Raw genomic sequence first — 24,482 nt, forward strand, 5'->3', positions numbered from 1 at the left:
ATTTTTCAAATCGGAACAGATTAGCGTGTTCAAACAAACAAACAAACTCTTCAGCATTATAATATTAGTATTAAGGCGAGGAAGTGGTCAACAATAATTCCATAACCGGCACGCGCATCTAAGGCGCCAAAAGGGGTCGGAGCGTCTGAGCGGGGCGAGGATAACAATACGCGCGCTAGCTTATAACTAAAAGTCGTAAGCGACAAAATGGTTTTGTAATTTTAATATTTAGAAATGATAATTTAATAAAAATTCCTACTACCATTTTAAAGAGTATGTATATACTCAACTACTAAAAAAGTTAAGAGGCTTAAATCGGTCCCGTTTGCCCATAATATGTGAATCTCTTTTTAAAAAGAGGTATGTTTGATATATTTTTCTCTGTTATAAAAGTTACCTAATCATGTTTCTACAACTAACAAAATAAGGCTTATATCATGAACTTTCAGGTAACCAAGTTGTATTTTGATCCGTTTTGTATTTACTGAGAAAAATTGACATCCTTGGCGCCAAAAATTCCAATTCGTCCTCTTAAATGCCAGTTAGAAATGTCTGCGGTGTTACCATTTAGTTTTTTTGTGAATACTAAAAGGTCACACTTCTGTTCTTACTACAGACGTGGAGTGGGCGATTGTAGGTACAACATCAGTCAAGAATAAAGCACTTAAATTAGGTTACAACCACGCAAATGTTTCAAATCTATGACAGAAATTTTATGATTAAACCTATTATTATAGAAGTTAGGGAAGTTACCTTTCTTTACATAGCGAATTTAATCCCCTATTTCTTCAATTTCTTCCTTAATTTAAAAGCCTAGCTTTTGTCAACCACCACTACTGGTTAACATTTCACTACATCTGCCAACCTCTTACAAAAAAGCAGGCGTTAAAGTAGTAAAATGGCAGACAAATCGATAAGTTCGTCAGCTTGCAACCTTCCAATCAGGTTAGCAACAAGACAGACGTTAGACCTCAGAGCTAGCTCACCAGACGTACTGTCTAGGTCGACGGGTATTTTTGGCGCTCTCCTCAATATCAGAAGGGACTCTGGAGGACTAATCAACAGCTACATAGATCCAGCGATTTTTGAAGTCAAGCTTCGCCTTTAAAAGTTTTGAAAGCTGGATGAATGAGGAACTTACTTTAAATAAAGAAATAATTAATACATTTGTAATTGATATTTTTTTACCAAGGCTCTTTCTCGTTGTAGTTTCATCCTTAAAAATTAAATTTAAAAAAAAATATTATCGACAAAAACGTTTCGTTTTTCGTTTAACCATTGGCTCCAAACTAGGCACGCCTGTATCTTGGGTTACAATACCTATGTAATAGTTTCTTACTGCATAGATACATTCATATTTTTTGCTAGTTAATAGCATGTAAGACTATTATTTTGAAGAAAATAATTACCCCGATTAAAAGCCAAATACAAACCAGAAACACAGAATTACTTCATCACAGAGAAACGCATTTTACAACTAAAGCACCTCGTGAATTCCATTTTCAAATATATTCGTTCATTTTGTACCCAGAAAATAGCTGACTACCTACCCTCTAAATGCTATGACCTCCTAATACCTTCGTCATGTGTCGTGCGAAATTAGCTCTTATTGTTATAGTAATAAGTGCGATGCAGAGTTGAAGATACATCGCACCGAAACTGGGTCGCTAGGGGTTATTGCCCGGGCGTTGGAATAAAGGGTAGTTGTCGATATTCGAAAGTTCATTCTATAATAAGCCTTCCGTGTTATTTTTCTGTATTTCCCTTTATTATGTGGGGTACCGGTTGTTCTTTTGTGAGGTCTGTAACGGTTAAAAGATGTTTAAAAGGAAATTAAGACAAGTTGTGTTGTCACGCAAGGAAAATGTTTGGGCTTGAAGAAAAAGCGCGCATGTTTGGCAATCGAAAACACAAAATTGTAAAAGATATCTAAGTATTATTTTCCGAGAAATTGAAGAAATATCCGGCCGAGAAATTAAAGAAGTAGACAATATTAGAAAATATTATTAACTAATATAAAATTCGCTGTAAACAAGCGTGTAAGTGGTGCTAACAGCTTTATCAGCAAACTTCACAATCTTATAAGCTTTTTTTTTCTTTAGCAATAGCATTTTCGTCATAGCTTAAATGAAAACGTCCACTGCTGGACATAGAATATAATTATTTACTCAAATACATAAATTTATTTGATGCAGATGCAATTCTCACGACAATATTCTCTAAGAAAGGTTAAGTCTATCTATGTAAGTGTGTGTACCTATATTGTTGTGTTGTTTTTATGTATATTTATATTATGAGAGCGCAAGCTGTATTGAGCCGCGGATTTCTCTTCAATACTTGCATTCACTTTAAAACGGTGGCGGGATTCGGGTGACCATGCATTTGGTATTTAAACAAAGACTGGCGCAGTTTAATTAATGTTATTGCTTACTTAAGGATAAGAAAGTTAACCTATTATTTATGTAACTGTACCTTATTTTTATTACACAATGATATTATAGTTTTGTACTGAACCATTTGTATTTTTCCCTAGTAATTGTAATTTGTAAATTAAATTTTCGTTTCGTAGGTATCTGTTACATTCTAGCTATCGTTAATGTATGCATTAATAAAATTCACGTGAAAAGGTTCCAGTAAAAATACCTCACTAACTATATTATTCTAATGTTCTGCAAAATATTCCATATTAATTTCAACCGTGAGAATTATCCCCATTAGGCACTTCAGTACGGTCACCCTACGTCTGGTACCGTCTCAAGTTCAAGAATAAGTACACTGCGAGACAACAATGAATATAAGCAGGTAGTGATTTTTTTACTAAGTCCCTTTCAGACCATCTGCTCATAATACTCCGGATAGCAGATGTGAGACAGGCCTTTTGTACCCAAGAGTACTGTTTTTTTTCCCCTGTTACGCAGTCCTTTGGATGTCGCTCGATGTTCAAGATAAAAACGGATGCCCCAAGACGTATGAAGAATCGATTTTTGAATATTGCAAATAGTATCCGGTTCTGGTTTCCTGTTACCTTTTTGGATCTTCCGTGACTATTGTTTGGTATAGACTGAAATTGCGGATCTTTCCTATTATATGTATATTGTTTATATGCACTTTCAATAGCTTAAATGTCAGGTAGACTCGTCAATTTAAAGCATAGAAGAGCGGAAATCTCAGATTTCGCAAGTTTTATTATGCGAATTACCCATAGCGTGAAATTGTAAGTTATTTTTGTCCCGAGGTCTGAAGAACTTGCATTGTTTTTTTAGCCACATATGTATATAGTTTAGTGAGACTTAGACAGTGCAGGCAGGTGCCAGTTTATTTTTTTCTTTTCTAAACGCACGCTACTGACCGAATTCAAGAAAAACAAACGTACTTCATTCTAATTATTTAAGTAAGTACTGGCCGTAAACAAATCGATAAGTGCCTCATTACAAAAATACTCATTTCTACAAAAAAAAAAAACGTTTTTTTTTTCAGCAAAAAGGTTGTCTTGAAATCTTTAGAATATCAGCCGGGTGTGCAGTTTAATCCTTTAGTTGTTCGCACAATGCATAGACAATGCTTTTCAATGCGAGATGCAATCGGCAACTTTACTTACCTGCAGGTTTTTTTATTACTGTCGGGTATTTATTTACTTGTACTTACTGGTTTGAATGGTGCTCAGAATTTACCTGTGTTGAGATATTCTTTTTGGGGATCAATTTGAATTCTGAATTATTGCACGCTATTTTCGAAAGTCTTGTTTTAATTTTCCTTATCAAGTTTTTTGTATACATACATTATGATGATGCAATGTATTAAGTAGAGGTTCTTTTCGATTCTAAGAATAAGTGTTTATTAGAAGTTCCCCAAAAATGTGATTCATCGGTCACATTGTAAAAGTTTTTTTTCCTCGCGGGTCGTCTAGTTGTCTCGCAATGATCTATGAAGATCGTGTTATGTTTTTATTCATAGCTAAAATACATTGTTTCGGTATTTTATATTTTTACTAAAAAGATGGACATTTATGCTACAGACTTAAGGTACATAAGTAAACTTAAATACATACATCTTATATTAGAAAAATTATGATTCAAGTGTGTTATTAGTTATTTGCATATCTGTCCAAGCAGGCCCACCATATGGGTGGGTAATGGTAAGGGTGAATCACTATGCTGCATATAAAATTCAAATCAAGCCGTTTATGTTTAAACATCACATCTTGCTCATACTACAGTTAAGGGCTGGTTTCTTGGCAAAGGGTCGCGACCCTCGATCAAGGCTTGAAGCAGCTGGCCACGGTCAACGACCTCTGCTAATACCGGCCGAACGGAAAAATGGCCAAATTGCTTGCTCACCAACTTTGATTTAGGTACCAGGACACCAGAAGCAGACGTAGGTATTGCCAAATAATTTAATTAAACTAAATGTGGTATTAATCATGAAATTCGTCACACGATATCAATTCTCGGAACATTTCGGTCTTGCGATTAAGACCCATATCAATGCTCATTATTTTTATTTACGGACTTCGTTTTACTCTGAGTCTGATGACGCGGTTTAAGAAAACTGGCTATTATTTTCGAAGGGTGCTGCAATTCCCAAGCGAGTCGCGATTTAGGGTTGGTAAGGGATCACTCCTAACCAGTTCTTTATTCATTACAAATGTAACTTTAACCCTTCTAAAGTTCTCGCACATGAGACCAATGTTGGGCAAGTTTGGACGTCTCGCAAACTTCGTCTGAATACTTACCGTCCTCAGATCGACAGACATACGCATAACTGTGGGGTTTTTTACATTTATTCCAAAGTAGGTACTAATTTTCTACTCACAAGATTCAATCCTCTAATCATAGAAACAAAGAGAACAATGATCAACGTATAATCTTGGGCCTTTAGTCGCCATATCAACTGTGCCAATTTAAATATTCTATGTACCTACTTACATTAATTTAGTACCAGCGCGCAGGATATTAAGTTTATTTTTTTCTTTTATAAAGCTGCTAATAATATAGGCCGTCCATGCACATTAATCGAATAATGCAAAAATATTGAAAAGATCGCCTCACAAAAGTTCTATGGAATACTTTTCCCAGCGACTCGCCAATCGCCCCAATTCGCTGGCTTCGATAAGATGCGAAATTTCTTTCACATTACCTTCTGCGGCCCCCAACCCCAAGGTAAGTATTGTAAGGGTCCTTTCTCAGGCCTTAGCTCGCATCTGTCGTTGCACCGGCCGGCGTGCAGTTGCATTCAATGCAAGACGCTTTTATTCGGTTATTTCAACGGTCGGATTCGAAGTGAATGAGATCGTTGACTCGCTGATTTATGGTAACCTGGTAGCGATCTTTGTTTTTGCTTGAGAATATCCTAAACGTTCCGAGGAAAAAAACAGATTTGCATACCACCTACTTACTCATCAATAAATTTTATGCGACAGGACAGCTTAATGATTTTGGAAAGCTTCAGGGCAAAATCATCCATAAATAAGAACTTCATGATTACAAAATGAACTTAATAAAAGTAAACTGCCTTTCCACGATTTTCTGCTACCAGGAAGGCTCAAGTTTGCAAAAAAAAACTATCGACTTACCGTAATACCTACCAACATCTAAAGAGGTTGTTTGCAAGCCAGGGACTACTTCGATCTGAAGAGGAAATAAGATAACTTTAATTCAAATTCAGTCAAAACTCAAACCTTTGCTTAGTAAACTAAGCTTTGAGACGGTAATTACAGCTCAGAACTTTGTATGCAGTATTTAGAGCGAAATCTGAACCATTGATAATTTACGTAAAAGCATGAATCCTCCTTTGGGGAAAAACGCTGGATGGTTGTGAAGGTAAAAACCTGCTAACAAAAATATTTTTAACATGGTCTTTTATTAATTTACAGCGCATTCTGTAACAAATATCACTGCTCCATTTTCTTACAGTGTTTTTAACACATTACATTTGGTCACGCAAGTCGATGGATTAGAACCACGCAATTTTACTTTCCTACGTAACCCTGGCGACTTGTAGAGTGTTTTAAATAATCATGGTTTTAACAATTTGGCAAATAAATAAGACTTATTTATTTACTTAGTAATAATCATTACAATGGTCGTTATAGGTCCTCATCTATCTAGGTATCTCAATATTCTCTCGATACGTGGACTTGGCATCATATACACATAACATTAAAAAATTGCAATTATAAATCTATGGAGTCCGTTATTGGTTATCACCTATCCACGCGGGACAGGACGAAGTGAAGTAAGCATTTTTATCATCAACCAACAGTAACGTCATCCTAAGTATTGCACCTTGTTTCTCCGGTTGCTCCACAACGAAAACAAATGAAAATCGGCCCATCTATCACTTCTTATCTCCAAGTATATAATTATATCTATTTTCGACTAAAAGTAAGCTTAAAATCTATTGTAGAAATCACATCATAAATTACACAATGAAATAATAATATTTCCTTATCTCTTCTACAATGGGAAGGTGCGAAAATAATGTGTTTTGTTACAAGCTATAGTTTATTGCAGACATTGTTATTATTCTTGTCCATTCATGTTACCCTGGTTCCATTGAATGTTTGACAGTGATCTTTCTGCGTAACAATGTAAAATATAAGGAGGATAAGTAGGTATCGGCGTTTTAAAAAATCTCTAAATAATGGCATGTTAATGTTTTCCTTATAAGTTGTATGTTCTATATTCTCCTTGTGGACGCCATTATAAGTTGTAGGCTACTTTTTATCGTCCAACTGCATATTTTTTATCTTGTGACAATGCTGTATTCTATGTTTTTTTTAAGTAATTCGCAATATATTCTACATCTCGTATAATTATGTACCTATATCTTTTAAAAATATCATAGTTACTATAATTAAACAGAAAAACTAGTAGGTACTCCCAGATAAAGTAAACATGTCTATAAAATACAGATTCCCCTAACCCTAATTAATTTTTAAATAAATAAACGGATACTGTACAAAAAACTATAGATACTTAAATATTTTTATCCAAAGAATTTTATCTTAACTTTTTATTTACCATTAATTTAATTTATTTATCAAGCATCACGACAAAAAATAAGAACACGAAATAAAGATCACGTGTCTACTAGCCAGGTGGTAATAGAAAGGTTTCCTGGCTACCTGAATAGTCGGCATTACCAGTAAAAGCGCGGCAAATAAATAGCCCAAGATTATTTCCTTTCAACGAAATTGTTAGAAGATAACAATTTGGCAGTTTACTTGTCTATTGTGTGTGTAAAGGTAAGAATATGCGTTCAATACATTTTCATTGTGAATAATAAAGTTTCTTCTTGCATATAAGTAATCAATTGTCACAGATGTACCTACCTTACCTTTTAAGGATTTGTAATATTGTTATTGTTACGCGAATGTTGAATGAGGGTAGGTTCATGGTAAGTGTGTTTATTCAGTAGTCTTTGAAGATGGAAAATGAGTATACTCTGTAACCTAACAGAGTATCACCACCACCAGAACTCAATTTTGAAAATCCTAATGGTTTTCCCCAAAGAAACGCGAATTGAACGAATTGTTAACAAATTCGGCCATAGTATCGCCCTCTAGTGGTGATCTGTACCATTATTTTCAACTTCAGTTATGTTTACGGGTTATTCCTAGGCACGGTGGCACCTATCCACTTTCATGGCAACTACGTTCTACTGCACAGTAGCCTGTAGGAGAGTAGGATAATTGAAGTCGTTAGTGCCCTCTAGCGGCATTTACAGAAACTACTTTCACTAGAAACTTTTTTCATCTTGCATAAATTGGTAACACTAGACGTTAATATTTTGACGTATGCAAGTTGTGTTAACTGACAACACTGGCATTAACGTCAAATAGTTGTCAAAATGGCACGTCAGCAGCAAGATGTTGATGAGCTTTTCGATGTTAAAAATGCATTTTACGTTGGAAATTACCAACAAGCAATCAACGAGGCACAAAGTGTATCTGTAAGTATATTATCCAGAGCAAAAACCTTACCTTATTCCTGCATTTTGTGATATATTTTGATGTTGTTTTGGGGCGGTGACGTGCCGCTCATGTTTGTCTCACTATTCCTATTACAAAACGTTCTAAACTTTTTATTAATGCTTCCTCATCTCATTACAACCTTATTTCATCATCTGTAATGATAATTTCAGCCATCAACGCCTCTGATCGCGCTGCAACGCGATGCATTCTTGTATCGATCGTACATCGCGCAAGGGAACTATAGGATCGTGGTGCAAGAGTTGAAGACTGCGGATCCTATGCTGCAGCCCTTGAAGTCATTGGTGGACTACCTGTCGCCTGGTGCTAACAAGCCAGCGATAGTAGCTGATATTGATGCGCGAGTGAGTAATCTGTGTTTGAATATGAACAAGTTCTGGGGAAAAGCAGGAAGTATTTGGGAGAAAAGTGTTGTATTTAGTAGGTAACATAGTTTACCCAAAGTTAACTTTCGAAGTTATAGTTACTTTTCGTTTGTTACTGTTAATTGATAAGGTTTTTATCACAAACAAAACATTTCTGGTTATTACTTCCTTTCATGATAAACATTACTGCCACTAACTAGTAAATCTGTAACATAGATGACAAATATTGCCAAATCTAGATGTCTCTATGTCCATAGCTTGCCTTTCAACTTGATAGTTTTAGCTACACAATCCACAATGTTGAATATTTTTTCTGATCTATAGTTTCAACAAATAACCCGAAAGCTGGGTTTACTCCTAAAACAGTCTAATAAAATATTGGAAAGAAGAAATTATGGAATATTATAAAACCTTAATCAACTCTGTTTCAGGTGGCTAAAGGCACAGAGCTGTCAAATGAAATCTTCCTGATTGTAGCGGCCACCATTTATTACCATGAGGACAACTATGAAGCTGCACTCAAGTAAGTTTGGCATTTTGTTGAAATCAGCTTCAAACTTCTTACATAAATAAGGACCTTGGCACGAATCAACTGCTAGCAACCAGTGTTACAAGTGTGTACTAGAGGTACAAAAGAGTTTCTCATATGATGGTATGATTTGTATTTGGTCTAAGAAAATGATATACCTATGTCTTGTGCATATCTGTACTACCAGCATACAAAGCATTATAATACAATGTTTACACTGCTAATAGATAAACATCTGACAAATTCTATGATCACCACATTTTCTGAGTTAAACTCAGCACTCTGTTAACCAATGTTCCAAATATGAAGAGGTACTTAATTTTGATGTTTGTATTTTGCTCAAGCTAAAAAGTTATGAGGCAAAAAGTTAAAAAATCAAAAGTTAAGTAAATAATAAATATTAAGGTATAACATGAATTTTTCCATACATCTTAAAGGATCCTTCACAATGCTGAATCACTGGAGCTGCGCGCATACACCCTGCAGTGTCTCCTGGCTATGAACAGACCAGATCTGGCTCGCAAGCAGCTGAAGTTGTTGCAAGATATCGAGGATGATAGCACGCTTACACAGCTAGCTCAAGCATGGTTGAACTTGTCACAGGTAGCTGTTTAGTATTTTTTTTATATGTATATGGGTATAGTTCCCGTCAAACATTTTGCTGTTACAGAAGCTTGTACCTATAGTCATTGCACAAAAAAAAGCTTTAGGTATGACCTGATGATTATGTGGCACACATATGCATATTGTGCTTGGTATTTTGGTTGTGGGCCACTGTAGATTTTAGCGAAAACTTTAACAATGTGGTTAGTGTAGGTACATATAATATCATACTATGTTACATAGTATGATATTCACTAACCACATAGTCTATGTAAAACGTTGATTTATTTTTAGATCCCATTATTGAAATGGCTTCAGCCCAGTTATTCATTCATGTAATTATCAGACTTTCTTCTGTCTTCCTACTAGTCAAACAAGGTACTGCAATGACAAATTGACATGTATTGAAAGTATTCTTTCTGATTCTCTATGTGGCTGTATTAATCTAAGATACAGATACTCCTACACATACATGTCATCAGTTTATGTAAAAGAACATCTCATCATTTTCTAGGCTAAGCTTTTGAAACGTAAAAAAAAAAAAAAAAACTTTTCGTCATCAATATCTAGGCTTTTGCTCTAATTATGTACTTCTAATCCTCAGGGTGGACCAGGAGTTCAGGACGCGCACTACAGTATTATGGAGCTGTCGGAGCGGCTCGGCGCGCTGGGCGCTGGCCCTGCTGCTGTTGGTGCCGCAGCCGCTGCGTCGAGAGGTAAATTCAAAAGTATTTTTGATCTAGCTAGCTGTATACATTATATGGTTGCTTTATCCTATAGTATGAATTTAGACATCGTTTTTCGCCAAATTGATCAAAATTATTTGAATAAGCACAAAACAAAGGAAATTTCACCCAGTACAGCTTCCCACCAGTGACAATAAACGTTGAACACATAATTACGGTATTTCCAGGCATGTGGGAGGAGTCTGAGCAGATGCTGACGGAGGCGCAGGCGCGGACGCCGCAGCAGCCCGACCTGCTGCTCGGCCTCGCCGTCACCGCCGCGCACAGCGGGAAGGCGCCAGAGGTTAATAATATACTTACATGTTTATTTCTAGCTGTAATGCTGGCTTTCTGTCCAGAAATCTTAATTTCCAATTAATAATGTTAGTCCGAGCTGGATGCGAGCAGCCGAAAATCGATCTCAGTGGCGTGCACTTGGAGAGGCCTATGTCCAGCAGTGGACTGCGATAGGCTGATGATGATGATGATGAATCTTAGTCCAATTTTAGATCTATAAAAATGTATTTTTTATTCCTTTCTTATTGCTAGTGTATATCCGTGATCCCTTAGGCCTAAGTTCACATAAAACATGAACATCGGTTTTCCTTAAATAACTTTTTATTATCAATTTGTACGAAAAAAAAAATCAAATAAAGAGAATTAAATATTTTTTTAAGGAAAACAGCCGGGCAATAGCCTCAGTCTTTTTTTTAATAGAACATGCAATAGTCATTTATAGACCTAATAGCAATTTTATCGTAGCGGGGTTCTATTTTTCGTTGTTACAAGCTTTTATTTCCATGTTTTATTTAAAATATACATAGATTTTTAAAATTATTATTCGGGTTATTTCCTAATTCCTCCATCTCCTATGTCCAGGTATTCAACCGCTACATAGCCCAGCTGCTAGACAGCCACCCCGAGCATCCGTACGCGAAGGAGCACCTCGCCAAGACCAACGAGTTCAAGCGTCTAGCCGCACAATACCAGCCCTCCGTGCCCAGCTAGACCTTACGCCCTTAGACATAGAGTCGAATATCACTTGTGCTTATATTGTATGTGAATTGAAGAGAAAGTATATAATTTTATTATAATATTTTTGGTGTTTTATTTTAGCAGGTAGATAGTAAATAAGGATAGAAGTGAGTGTCTAATGTAGTTATTGCGCTTGATTTCATTACGTTTTTGTAGTTATGTTATAGCATTGTATTAGCTTCAGTATTTTATACAATTCAGGACTCAGTAGGTTTCAATTATTGTACACATAATAAAACGTGATCTTATAAATTATTGGCTTTAGAACATTAGCTTTGTTCGAAACATAGTTTACCTTAGTAATGGTTCTTTTTGAAGATCACGTTTAACACACTTACTCAATGATTAGGTATTCTACACTCGGTCAAAGTGATTGTTCATCCTTTCAAAACTACCTTATTTATATGATACACCCATCATGCTTTATTTCGATTAATTCACTGTAGCTCGCTAATTTTAATACAGTCGCCATGGCGCAATGACAGATAATTATCGCATCAGGTTAGAATATTTCCAAGGGTCAAATAAAACAGCCACTTAAAAAAACATCTCCTTTATCCTCATGTAATCCTAGTAGAAGCTGTAATCATAGTCGGCATCAGAATCCTCATCATCGTCGATATTCGTCATGTTGGCTAGAAGGTGGTACTGGCGGAGTTTCTCCAAAGCTGCCATATCGTCCATGAGACCTAGTGGAAGGTCTGATGGGTCAGAATCACCCTTCACCAGTGTCCAGTCTGTGGTAGACTCGTGTTGGATCTCGCCGTTCAAACCTGTGGGGTGATTAGAGATTTTTAGTTTTGAGATAGTTATTAATTACCGAAAGTCAAATTGACCGTTTTGAAGAAAATACAAATCTTGGTAATTATTAGAAACTAGTAAATCAAAGTAATTATAATTTTAGGATTTTGTATGGTGTACAAAATCTGTAGTGTATATATTTTAAAGTTGGTTTCTTATACAATCTAATCTTTTTGTTTGAGTGTGTTCAATTAAATCCGTGAATTCAGTCTGTGACGATGTCACAAAACACACTGTCCAAACAATCACGACATCTCATGCGTGAATGATTATGGTATGCATCTAAGCAAGCGCAGAGAAATTTTCGGAATTCTTACTTCGCCGAAGCGAAGTATTCAAAAAATATTATAGACTCATTTGAGTGTTCCCCTCCACGGAAATCTTTAGTAAAAGGCGAAAGATTTATGCGTTTTGAAGGGAAACCAGAGTTAGCAATGTTCGGGTCGCCCGAGCTTATATCTGTCGCGCGGTAACGAAACCATAGCGCGATTCAGAAACGAGCTCAGATTGTACAGCGCCATCTATCGAGCCTATGGGGATTTAAAATACCTACATCTGAAATAGGTATTTATTAAGTTGATCAGTATTGAAAATATTTAGATAATAATCAGTTATACCAGGCCTCTGTCACTCGACGTACTTGCGCGCGATAAATGCCTACCGCTCGCTGGGTTACCGGTAGCCCCACGCGGCACAGGGCTTTCGACAGCCGCTCGCGACGCGCGCGTTTTATGTTTATTATTTTTATTTGTGAACATGACCTCTGGCCAGTTATGTGCTGTGCTTGGTTGCAAATCAAGTAAAAGAAAAAAATATAAAGCTTACGTTTTTCCGTTTACCTAGAGATGTAGACAGGATAGTTATTGTTTATTTTTTATTTGGTTTTTAAAATTATCTAATAAACTGAACAACTATTTTGATTTGTGTAGGTGAATGTGACTATTGTAGGAAAATATAAAGGTTTCCCTATATATATGTATAGGCATTTAGAATGTATGAATATACATAGGTTTTCAATTTTTTAAAGTGAAAATACTTATCTTCTTTGTCATTTAAAAAATAAGCGACTTACTTTAGAATAAATTATATTATAGATACTTATACCTTATACTTACTTATACATGCAATGATTACCGAGTTTTGTAGCTAAAAACATTTCGAGTATAAGTAGGTATAGTTTTCGTCCAACTAAATGGTGGCTTGGAACATTGCATATATCGCTGCGCAGAAACCAATTTTGGGTAAGTAGGTATGTATCAGCGGTCAGCGGTGTTGTGCCAGGGGTAATAGGTAAGTATAGAATACTTGCGTGTTCTGTGCTCGAAAAGTAGTTGGGCACCTCCATTGATTTGGGAAGTCAGTTACAAATAAGCGTAACTTTGTTTCCCTATTTAATTGTAAGAGACAACCCTACGCTCGTTGTCGGCACGGTCGCGGTCACTGAACTGTGCGCTATCGCATTGAAATAACAATCGAGCGCTGGAGCTTTTAAGGTTCACTTTCTAACGCAGCTATGAATTTGTAGGTAGTTGGGGAACTTGTAGGTGCTTATAACAGTAGGTATGGACTTTTTTGTATGGAGTGATTTATCTGTTACGTAGTAACTATTATATAATCTGTGGTTATACTATGAAGTAAAAAATATTTTCGTGAAGTTGGAATTCCAGTGCATGAAATTGGAACACAACTTTGAATGACTCCTAGCCAAATCTTTGTTGCAATTATGCACACCCATGCATTTTGATGTTACAGCCTTGTTATCATCCCACTGCTGCGCACATGCCTCTTCTCACACGGAGAAGGATTGAGCGTTAACTCAATGCATTTTGATATTAGAGTTATATTAGAACTTTTATCGCACGTAGTTTCAACATACACGTATTAACAAGTGATTACAGTACATGTATAATATCGTATTGTAAGAATATTACTTATATTATAATTTATAATGCTTAAACATAAAGCACGCAGTAAACATCTATTTTTTTATAGTGTTGTGAACTTTACCATGAAGGTACATATATTAAAAATCAGTCAGTCAATTAATTGTTTGTATTGTGCAGTGATTTATTGCTGTTAATATGTGTAACAAATAATTCCGGTCATATTCGAGCCGGAATGAGCAAATTATAATGTTTTGAGGAACTTATGGGTATAAATTACCATTAGGAGATATATCGACGGGTCCCTCGATAGGCGGTGCGGTGTAGGCCTCTAATTCCTGTTCCGTTTTACTTTCTCTGTCCAGTTTATCTTGTTTGCGCTGTCGACGCCATGCTTTTTGGAGGTTGAAACGTTCAGGCCTGAAATGAAAAGTGACAGCTGATAAAGTGAGAGGAATAAAACAACTTCATCCAAATTCTGTAGTCTTAGTACTATGTAGAAGCTCATGTGTGAATAGATAAATAATTAATTATCTTGCAAATATTTGCAAGGGCAGATTAAAGACGGACGTCATCTTCAAAAAATCCAGGTTCGTAGGTAGCTCAAAAGTTCGTTAATCTTAGACGGAATAAACAAACAAACAGTGATATCACCGTATCTTATCTTTGTTGACATAAACAAAATATTGCCTATCAGTTACTAAGTTAGTGAACTTTGTATGGAGACCTTTATATGTTGATTTTCTCTATAATTTCTACCATTTGGATTTTGGACGGATGGAAGCTGGCATGGACCAATCAAAGGCAGTCAAGATAGATAATATTAGAACGCCAATAAATGGGAAGCAATTTTTTTTTTTTTTTTTCGAAGTTATTGCTTCTAGTAGCATGTAATATTCACTTTATAAAAGCCTTATTTATACATATATACAACTAAAAAATGGCATCAAAAAACTCCTCATCGCTGCCCACCGGGAGTGTACCCAAGAGGCTGGCAGCATTGCATTGCATTGAGGAAGCAATTAGGTGTACAAGATGGAATATTAGCCCGTACCCAAGACATTGTGGTAGAATATTTTCATGGACTGAATGAAATCACATTAAATATGTACTGGAATAAGATGTACATACCGATCCTCATTATCTTTATATACGCGAGCTTCTAAGTTCTGGATGTCATGTCTCAAGTCTGCTATCATGAGCAGCATAAGGTCTAAGGAGCCTTTCGGACCTCGTGGCCCACGGGGTCCCCTTGGCCCTGTATCACCCTTCGGCCCTTCCATACCTGCTGGGCCTGCAGGACCCTGGAATTTGAAATTATAAATTAATTGATGATTTTTTCGTAAGAAGGTGGGTGAATAAATTCATGGTTTGTATCACTTACTCTTGGACCCCTTTCACAGCGACAATAACCTCCTTCTAAGGGTGCTGTTGAGTCAAGGACTCTGTAGGCATATGTGCCTTCTGCGAATCTGTCACCACCTTAAAATAATGAATATTAGCATTTTAATCAATTACAATTTTTAAAACAAACCTGAATTGGTTTGGACAATTCTTATACATTTTATATAGCCTTATTTATTGAGTTTATGCTCTACCTTGTCTTGACTCACCATCCCTCAACATCGGGCTTTCCATCAACTTCTTCAGCGCAGCCTGTGTGGTGTGGAGCTGGTCGTTCAGCTGCTTCACCTTCCGAGATAACCAGGTGACCGTGTCACACGGAGCGTAGCAACGCGAGGAGGCTCGCACTAGTGGCAGCGGCTCCTGTAGGAAAGCGGTAATCTGCGCTGATTTATGTGACTTCTTTCGTGTGTGGTGGTAGCGGTACGATACCACCTTTATGTCATGCTACCCTGGTAAGTTTTGGGACACAGTAATGAAGGCACAGTTTCGTAGCTTATAGAGGTAAAGAAAGATCCGATTTAAGAATGGCAAGTATGTGTCTAGTCTTAAACGGCAGAACAATCTGCACCTTAGCAAGTATCAAAGTACCAAATATCTCATGCATGTGTGTTTTGTATAATCAAGCCTTTGTACAGGACATCATTATCAAGATGCTTCATCTAATAAACTGCTGTAGTTAGTTAAAATAATGATGCAACTTACTGGGACAGTAACTCTCCGCTCACACTTCTTGCCATCGCTAGCGAGTACCAGGGGAGGAGAACACTCGCAGTGGTATCCACCAGGATCGTTGATACACCGGTGCTCACAGCCGCCATTGTTGGTAGCGCATTCGTCCACATCTGAGGATCAGAAACCGATATCAATATGGGCATTAGATCGGAACTTATATCCATGCCTGGGTGATTTCAACAGCTTATTAATGAATAATAATGCTGTGCTTTGAATGGATAAGATTGCCATTAAACGGGAAGGCTATTGATCATAAGTGGTCAGAAAAAGTGTCACTAAGCTTCGATTACCACGTCGTAGTCGCATTATTATTAAAGAAGTCATCCTTCTCTTCAATAAAGAGTTCATAAGGGAATACATAAGGGGGTACGTAGGAGAATACATAAGGGAGTACATAAGGGAGCATATAGGGGAATGCATAAGGGAGTACATAGGGTAGTACATAGGGAAGTACATAAGGGAGTACATAGGGGAGTACATAAGGGGAGTGCATAAGGGAGTACATAAGGGAGTATATAAGGGAGTACATAGGGGAGTGCATAAGGGAGTACATAGGGGAGTAGATAGGGGAGTACATAGGGGAGTACATAAGGGAGTACATAGGGGAGTACATAAGGGAGTACATAAGGGAGTACATAGGGGAGTACATAAGGGAGTACATCGGGGAGTGCATAAGGGAGTATATAAGTTAGTACGTAAGGGAGAACATGACGGAGTGCATAAGGGAGTACCACACACACTCACACTCTGTAAATGGCTACTTAGTTATTTTCATTCTCTCTATCATAGTATGAGTAACTCGCGTTATTATAGACAGTATTATTATAGTAGTTGACGCCGCAAACAAAATGAGAAAACTTTTGGATGAGCGACTTCGTGAAAAGACACAATCATTCTTTAACTGCAAGTTCGTTAAATGGTCATTGTGTTTACCAACGCAGTAGTGCTGTGTCTTCCTCTGGTAATTATCAGGGCTGTACTGGAAGCCGCACGCTTGCTCGCATAGCTGCAAGCTGCACGGGTCTACTGACTTCTCTCTAATAAATGACAATTGTGTTTACCAACGCAGTAGGGTTGTGTCTTCCTCTGATAGTTGTCAGGGCTGTACTGGAAGCCGCACGCCTGCTCGCATAGCTGCAGGCTGCACGGGTCTGCTGTCTTCTCTATCATAAATGGTCATTGTGTTTACCAACGCAGTAGGGCTGCGTCTTCCTCTGGTAGTTGTCAGCGCTGTACTGGAAGCCGCTATGACAGGTGCACCACACGCTCTCACCGCGCACCTCGCACGCCTGCTCGCATAGCTGCAGGCTGCACGGGTCTACCGACTTCGGTATACATCTGGTGAAAAATGAGGAGTGAAGAATGGTATTAGTTGATTACTTGGATAAAGAGATGAAAGTCCATACGATGGATTTAAATATTAAGTTGGGGCACTGACTAATTTACCAGTAGTTTTGTAAATAATTCAAATGCTTCACCGTTAGTAACACTGCATATAGATGCTTAAAGAGTACGTTCTGAGAAGTCGATTATTTTAGCCTATGCGACTGTTACTATAAGTTAGATTACTAGCTCACCAAGATGAAGAAACAAACAAGATTGGAAGGATTCTCTGACCTCTCGGAGCTTCTTCATTTGGCCGAAGGAAGGTTTCTGGCACAATATGTTCGCTCGTAAAACATTGTAACAGTCCGTTAGTATCGAATGCCGCATAGCACAACTTATTCTTTGGCATGGACTTCTAATGTAGCGGCATTTGCAATACTAAGCTCGATGCCAAAGTATTTCAAAAGCATTACAATTGCTTGGACAGGAGGACCACCTATTGACGACAGCTAACATGACTGACTTTATATTTTTGGTCCTTTTAACCGGTAAAATTAGCGTCCAGTCGCATCGAGTGTACTTAGTAAGTTAAGTTAATCTCCATTGCAAATACTTAGCAACTTATGCAGGCTACTTAGTTCCTCATTCCTATGCTTCACATGACAACGAAGCACGTCGCCCTTCGCACATACGCGTCTAGAATATAAAACTAATCTCGTCAGGCTAGATAGACGAAGACGGATAGGGTCACAGCTTTCTTTGTTGCGAAATCTCTTGGTCCTTTGACTGGCAGACTCGAACATCACTCAAATATCTAATTGGATTCTGGTCAAACACGTTGATGAATTTAGTTGATGTTTTACGTACTACTTATTAATGGCCAAGAATCCAGACTATCGTGGTTTGAAGCTGAACTGAAGCTTCCTTGACGACGGTTTTAATTAAAGAATTTTCGCTAGATCGCATGTTTCCTTAGTGTTGAATCAAGCGGGCCCATCAAGAGGAGGGATAATCATTACAACTCTCGTCTTTGCATTGTTGAAAACATATCCTAGAGACTAAAGATCGAGAAAGTCTATGTAGGAGAGGTTTGTAGTATCATTCTAGGGTACCAAGAGAAAGCCTACCTCCCAGCTATGAAGACATGTGTGTCACAGCATCTCATCTTGATGCACTGTATGTCCACGCCATCGACTTGGCACATGTCCCTCGTCCTCAGTAAGCTGTCGGTGGGACATGGTGAACTGCCGTCTAATCTGAAATTAAAACAATAGTTGCTGTTATCACGTATTTCTAAGTCTTATTATTGAATTATTTAGTTAACTTGTGGTATTATATTATTGTTTTGTTTTCCTTCCGCGATATATATACGTTTTGTTACCGCAATTTGGGATTCTCGTTTGGTATACTTTTTTACGTTTATTCGTTTTTTTCGCTAATAATACACAAATGACACTTATTTATATGATACAAATGTGAAGAATTGTGCGTATATCAATAATTAGGAAAAAATATTTTTTTAAACTTGCAGAAACGGTTTATGTAGGAAAACCAGTCGTGCTTTTTTAAATATTATGTTATTGCCTACTTGTAGCCAGTTAAGCCAGTCTCAATATTTGTTATCATATCAGTCGTTTGCTGTCTTCAACTAAACCATGGTCATCTTATATGGCCTGGTGACATCATACCATTACTTATAAAAAAATTGGCAAGGAATATTCTCAGAAATACTTCTGTTGATAAGAACATGTCTCCGTCCAAATATTTTATGGACAGCAAAAAAATTGCAATATTTTGATAGCTTTGGATGATTCAAAGAAAATTATGTATAGCTTGAATACTAAGTACAAATATTAGTAATGTTTTGTTACGGCTATCTAGTTACTTAGTCATGATGAGGTAAGTAAGAATTCACTGTCATATTTCTTTGTTTCAGTTTGGTACTGTATCATGAACTCGTCGTGGTATTCTAGAAAGTATTAAACATATCTATGACACGTCAGTCCTTGTTTAAAGCATTAGGTATATGGTTCGGAGACCCAACAAAGAAACTTTATCTTATCGTGTAATGTTGTACAAAGTCGTTTGGGATGATTACCTCATTGATACTGTAATGACCTAATTATTACGAATACTGCTTATTTAGCTGGTAACCCTAAAATAGGAGTTTGGGAACCAAGATCTATATTACTGTTATAAGTTTATTTTTCCTAAAAGTATACACTTTACGTTAGTGCGATCTGGTTCTGGTCCTTTGAAGCGCAAATTCAGTAAAAGGGCCAATTTAATACAAGCACGGATTTTGTTTCATTGCTGTTAGTTTTCCAAAACTTAAATTACCAGCAGCAAGAATAAGAATTAGTAGAACCTACCTGCTTACCTTTTTAGCTTTCTTTAATAGGTATAGGTAGGCATTGTGTAGCAAGAAAAAAAATTTGTGACATAAACAATAATATTTTTAGCTTTGTTATACTTTGAGGTTTTTTCTTAATGTCAAACAAATGATTACGTACCCCTAGCATAAATGAGGACTGTAGGTACACAATTTAGATGTCATTGTTAATTAAAACTCTTGACATATTGATCCCGATTAAGGCTATGCAAATTGGTCACGGTCACAGATATTATTTTTTGTGATATGTCGCTTGGTATGTTTGGTCATTTTAATTGGCAGAATGTGTTTATTTTATGGTCTTATTTTTTTAAAGACATATATTTTAATTACAAAATTCGATATTGTGAGTGTATGTTGCACATTATCGTGACTATAAAGAGTGTTGTCCTGAGTTCGATTCAGGTTTTTCTTTGCGTTACTGGAATTTCTTAGATGATTCACAAATATTTCGTCAATTATGGGATAAATCAATGTAATAAACCCTTTTGGTTTATTTTACTCGAAAAGATTGCACATTGTTTATGTTGTATATGTTTTCGTTTGGTACATGGTAATTGCTTTTTTTTACTACGAACAAAATATAGCTACTTAACAGGTTCGGCAATCAGCACAGATAGTTTTCCTAGATTAAACCGAGCCACTAGTTTAAATGACCTTAATTATAGCGGAGATGTGTAACTAGGCTAGCATAACATCATAAAGACATGAATGAATTGCATATTGTCTGTCACGCTTTCTCGATAAAACGGCTGAGCCGATAACGTGAAAATGGTGATAAATTGAAATAAATTGAAACTTGCGGGAAATAAGATTATTTTTCTTACTGAAATACATCTTATTTACTTGATATCAAATAATGTGGTATCAGTCTCCTTTCTAAGAAGCTTAGCGAAGTTTATCGTAGTACATTACCATAAGCAATCTCTCTCCCCCTAAGATTTCCACTAACAGTTCAATGGGTTCTTACAGTGCACTATTTATACCACTTGCAATAACGTGGTGTAATACTTCATATATTATGATGGTGCAACGTACTTCCAACAGATGCAGTCGTTGAACTCCGCACTTTGATTTTTAAGTGGGCCTTGCAACTGATTCATAAATTAATTGAACTAATAAAATGATGTTATGTGGGCTGTGATGTCACTTTAACTTTATTAGTTCATTGAGACCTCTCTGTGTTGTGAACTGAAAGTTCTATATTATTTATGCGATGAACTATCCTATTTTCAAAATCATTTTTTGCTCTCCGCAGCCAGGTAATTACCAACTCACGCCACGGATCCCTAATTAATTTATTCCTTGTTTCATTACGAAGTTTTCTAAATTAACTTTCTGTCGAAATATGATACAGGGCTGAATTAATATCATCATCTGCAGAAATAACATTATTCGGAGCAACCATTTTACGAGCATCACTTCCGCTAACCAGACGATACGTATGACAGAAATAATTAAAATTAAAAATCACTGAAGATCACTGAAGATGAACAGCTTCACAAAATGACTAGCAGCACATGAATCACTCACACGTCTAACACATCATCTTGATATGCGTCCTCTACTTGGTATCCTCTATCGTCCTGATAGCAGAGTACCAGGGAAGCAGGCCAGAGCAGAAGTATTGCGGCACAGGCCGCGGGTGCGAGCGGCGCGCGCATCGCGACTGCGGGTGCGCGCGCGCGGATATGCGTTTGAGCAGTGATAGCCAAAGTTGTAGTTGTATGTGTGTTCCCGTTCACGACTTCCTATAAGTTGGGATATCACTAAATAATATGATATAACTTTCCTCATTTAGAGTTACGAAGTTATTGAAGAGAAATATGATTACAGATTTTTTTCAACTTTCAGTCTGTGGAATATTTTATTTTTAATAAAAAAATGAAAATTGTTTTATGAAAAATACGAATAAGTACCAAAAATAGTTCCGAAGCGATAACATTTTTGTGACGTTGAAGTTGAAACAAGTTATGTTAAAAGAATAGTATTTTTAAAATAGAAGTTCTAAAGTCCTCCAGTCTCTGGGGACGTATTTTTGTAAGAAGATAGTCTGAACTTTGTTGTTGTTTATTTTACTCTGTAATCTACTTATTCAAATACCAAGCGAAAATAGAAAAAAAGTAATTGGTTGACTTTTGTTATTTTCATCATTTATTATTATTTTCTTGAGAGAATTTGTTTTGTAAGCAGATTAAGTTGGGTTTTTGAATGGAGTAATTTGACGTTTTAGTGACGTCAAAAACAAAAAAAACTTTACGGACATACAAAAACAATGTAATTTTCTTTCCGATCACGAAAATTTTTTTATTCAAATAACGTGTACGTACATTACAACTCCGCAAATGTCGGTTCTCTTCTCTATGCTACTCAATTTTTTTTTATGAAACCAGGTCCAAAGTTTGAGCATCGTGGTACCAGTAGTTAGTAATAGTCCCGAAATAACTTCCAGTGCGTGTAGGGTAGATATAAGACGGATAGAACACGTAACTACGAGTATTTTAGCCGCCACGGACAGTTCCGTCAGTTATAACTAGTGTGCCCATTATTATGCAAAATTATAGGGAAACCAATTTAAAACACGATGTACTCATTTAATTCTTCTTATACTCCTATGGTCAAGTATTCTATAACTACCACAGAAAATGTGTTTCGTATATTCAATAAATGCATATAAACATATATAAGAACTAGCTACTTAATTTAATTCTTTTAAGATTAAATTCTTACCATCTTGAGTATATTTTTTGTTAATCAAACGTAAAACAAAATAAAAATACAAATCCTATTGTATAAACTATTTGTGGTTACACGAGTATATCTGTAAGTGTTTGTTTACGGTAGCCTGCGCTGGCGCCGACTTACGCCTCACGGCCACGAACCATCGATCTACTGACACACTGCCGATTGTGCAATAAACATATCCACCGCATTTATAATATCCTGGTACTAATTCTGGAATCCGTTTGATATTTCAGCTTTAATTTGCTTTGATTGACAGACAGTAATTTTGATTTATGATCCCAAAGAGATTCAGGATAAACAAATGTGTTTATTTTAATCTCGACGGTTTTTCTGTCAGAGTCGTATTTACATATTTCATCGACTAATGTTAAAAATATCCACATCATCTGCCTAGCCTCCTTCCAACTATGTACCTTGGGCTTTCAGTCTAAACGGATGCAGCTTAGTACCAGTGTTTTATATGAAGAGGAACGACTGTCTATCTGACCTCCTTAAACCAGTTAAACCTGGAACAATGTTAAAAATATCAATTAATAAAAATTTTACTTTATCGCATCATACTTCAATTTCCCTACTCCTTATTTGAAAGTACAAGGTTATAAGAATCGAGGTAGTTAGACGTTCTGACGTCAAAATTTAAACTTCTGCGTGGGACAAATGTATAGGAGGTATGGGATTAAAAGAAATAATATACTAATTTGATATTGAAATATTTATTCTATACTTTAAATGGTACTTGGAAGCAATACGTCCGTCTAACAAGATCCCGTGACGCAGTGTGTGTAGAGTTAAATAAACAGTAGATTGTTCAGATAGAACAAAGAACAATGTTATCGAAAGTTAGGGGTATTAGTTTTTGCTTTATATAATCCAACACGCCCCCTCAAAAATTAATCCCTAACTTTTAGTCATTCGTTAGTTTACTATACAGTATCTAGTCTACAATTCAACATTACAAAGTGAATACCAACTTATAAATACGACGTAACATATTATACTTCCAAGTAAGGTCTGGGACAACTGTACAATAATGGTCCAACATTTGCTGCACAGGATCAGGAAAACCCAGAAAACCTGATCAGACCATTTCATAATGAAATTGTACTTAAATTAAAACTTATTCTATACCCAATCCTTTTCTCAGTCTTATAAAAGACACGACTGGTAAAGGTTTTGTCAACAAGTCTGCCAACTGGTTACCTGTGGAAATATAATTTAATTTTATTACATTTTTCTCAACTTGTTCTCTAGAGAAATGATATTTTATATCTATGTGTTTGGACCTTTTATGACTTGTTGGATTATTAGCTATGCTAATACATCCGTTATTATCTTCATATAAAATAATGGGCTTATTAATTTTAAGTTTATGCTTTCTGCCAGAGACTTAAGCCATAATGCTTCTTTAACAGCTTCATATAAAGCCATATATTCGGATTCAGTAGACGAGACCGCTACTGATGTTTGTCTCTTTGTACACCATGTAATTGTATTTTGATCAAATAATTTAAACACATATCCAGTAGTGCTTTTCCTATCATTACAATCGTGGCCACCCCAATCTGAGTCGACATATCCACTTAGGATGTTATTGTAATTATTTCTTGTATATGTTAACTTCAAATCAATTGTGCCTTTGATATATCTTAAAACTCGCTTTAAGCATAACCACAATTCTTTATTGTTCTTATTTGTGTACCGACTTAAAATATTTACGCATGTACTTAAGTCCGGACGCGTACAAAGCATAATGTACATTAAACAACCGATCAGGTGACGGCATGGTGCGTCACACTTCTTATCAGCGTTAAGAGCTTCATAGTTTAATTTAAGCTCCATCGGTGTGTTTATAGGATTGCAATCACTCATATTAAATTTATTCAAAACGGTTTTAATGTAAGCACTTTGGTCTAAAGTAATTTTATCATGGTGTCTCTCTATTTTAA

At 36.4% G+C, this 24,482-nt stretch overlaps 2 protein-coding genes and 1 non-coding gene across 5 annotated transcripts; 1 reads left to right on the forward strand and 2 right to left on the reverse strand.

The window, feature by feature from the left end:
• The first annotated feature begins 7,794 nt into the window (after positions 1-7,794).
• LOC110376915 (coatomer subunit epsilon) lies at positions 7,795-11,311 on the forward strand. The gene is made up of 7 exons (XM_049846111.2): positions 7,795-7,953; positions 8,146-8,337; positions 8,790-8,881; positions 9,325-9,490; positions 10,095-10,206; positions 10,404-10,519; positions 11,095-11,311. Exons 1-7 carry the CDS (start codon positions 7,852-7,854, stop codon positions 11,221-11,223), a joined length of 909 nt encoding a protein of 302 aa, XP_049702068.1. The 5' UTR covers positions 7,795-7,851; the 3' UTR covers positions 11,224-11,311.
• Positions 11,312-11,787: 476 nt separating this feature from the next.
• LOC110376914 (collagen and calcium-binding EGF domain-containing protein 1) lies at positions 11,788-21,493 on the reverse strand. Of its 3 annotated transcripts, none has more exons than XM_021335563.3 (9): positions 21,325-21,493; positions 18,527-18,655; positions 17,263-17,411; positions 16,044-16,183; positions 15,533-15,719; positions 15,319-15,416; positions 15,066-15,238; positions 14,215-14,354; positions 11,788-12,023 (listed from the first exon to the last, which is right to left on the reverse strand). In XM_021335563.3, the coding sequence occupies exons 1-9, from the start codon at positions 21,453-21,455 to the stop codon at positions 11,821-11,823; spliced, it is 1,350 nt and encodes a 449-aa protein (XP_021191238.3). In that variant the 5' UTR covers positions 21,456-21,493; the 3' UTR covers positions 11,788-11,820. The 3 variants fall into 3 exon arrangements, with proteins under 3 accessions (XP_021191238.3, XP_021191241.3, XP_021191240.3); XM_021335566.3 differs by having other exon boundaries at positions 15,533-15,701; positions 21,325-21,492; XM_021335565.3 differs by having other exon boundaries at positions 15,548-15,719; positions 21,325-21,492.
• LOC126055898 (U5 spliceosomal RNA) lies at positions 12,366-12,482 on the reverse strand. The gene has a single exon (XR_007511708.2). It is a non-coding gene; the product is annotated as a U5 spliceosomal RNA (small nuclear RNA).
• Positions 21,494-24,482: the final 2,989 nt, after the last annotated feature.

Source organism: Helicoverpa armigera, chromosome 17 (assembly GCF_030705265.1).
Source record: "Helicoverpa armigera isolate CAAS_96S chromosome 17, ASM3070526v1, whole genome shotgun sequence".
NCBI lineage: Eukaryota > Metazoa > Arthropoda > Insecta > Lepidoptera > Noctuidae > Helicoverpa > Helicoverpa armigera.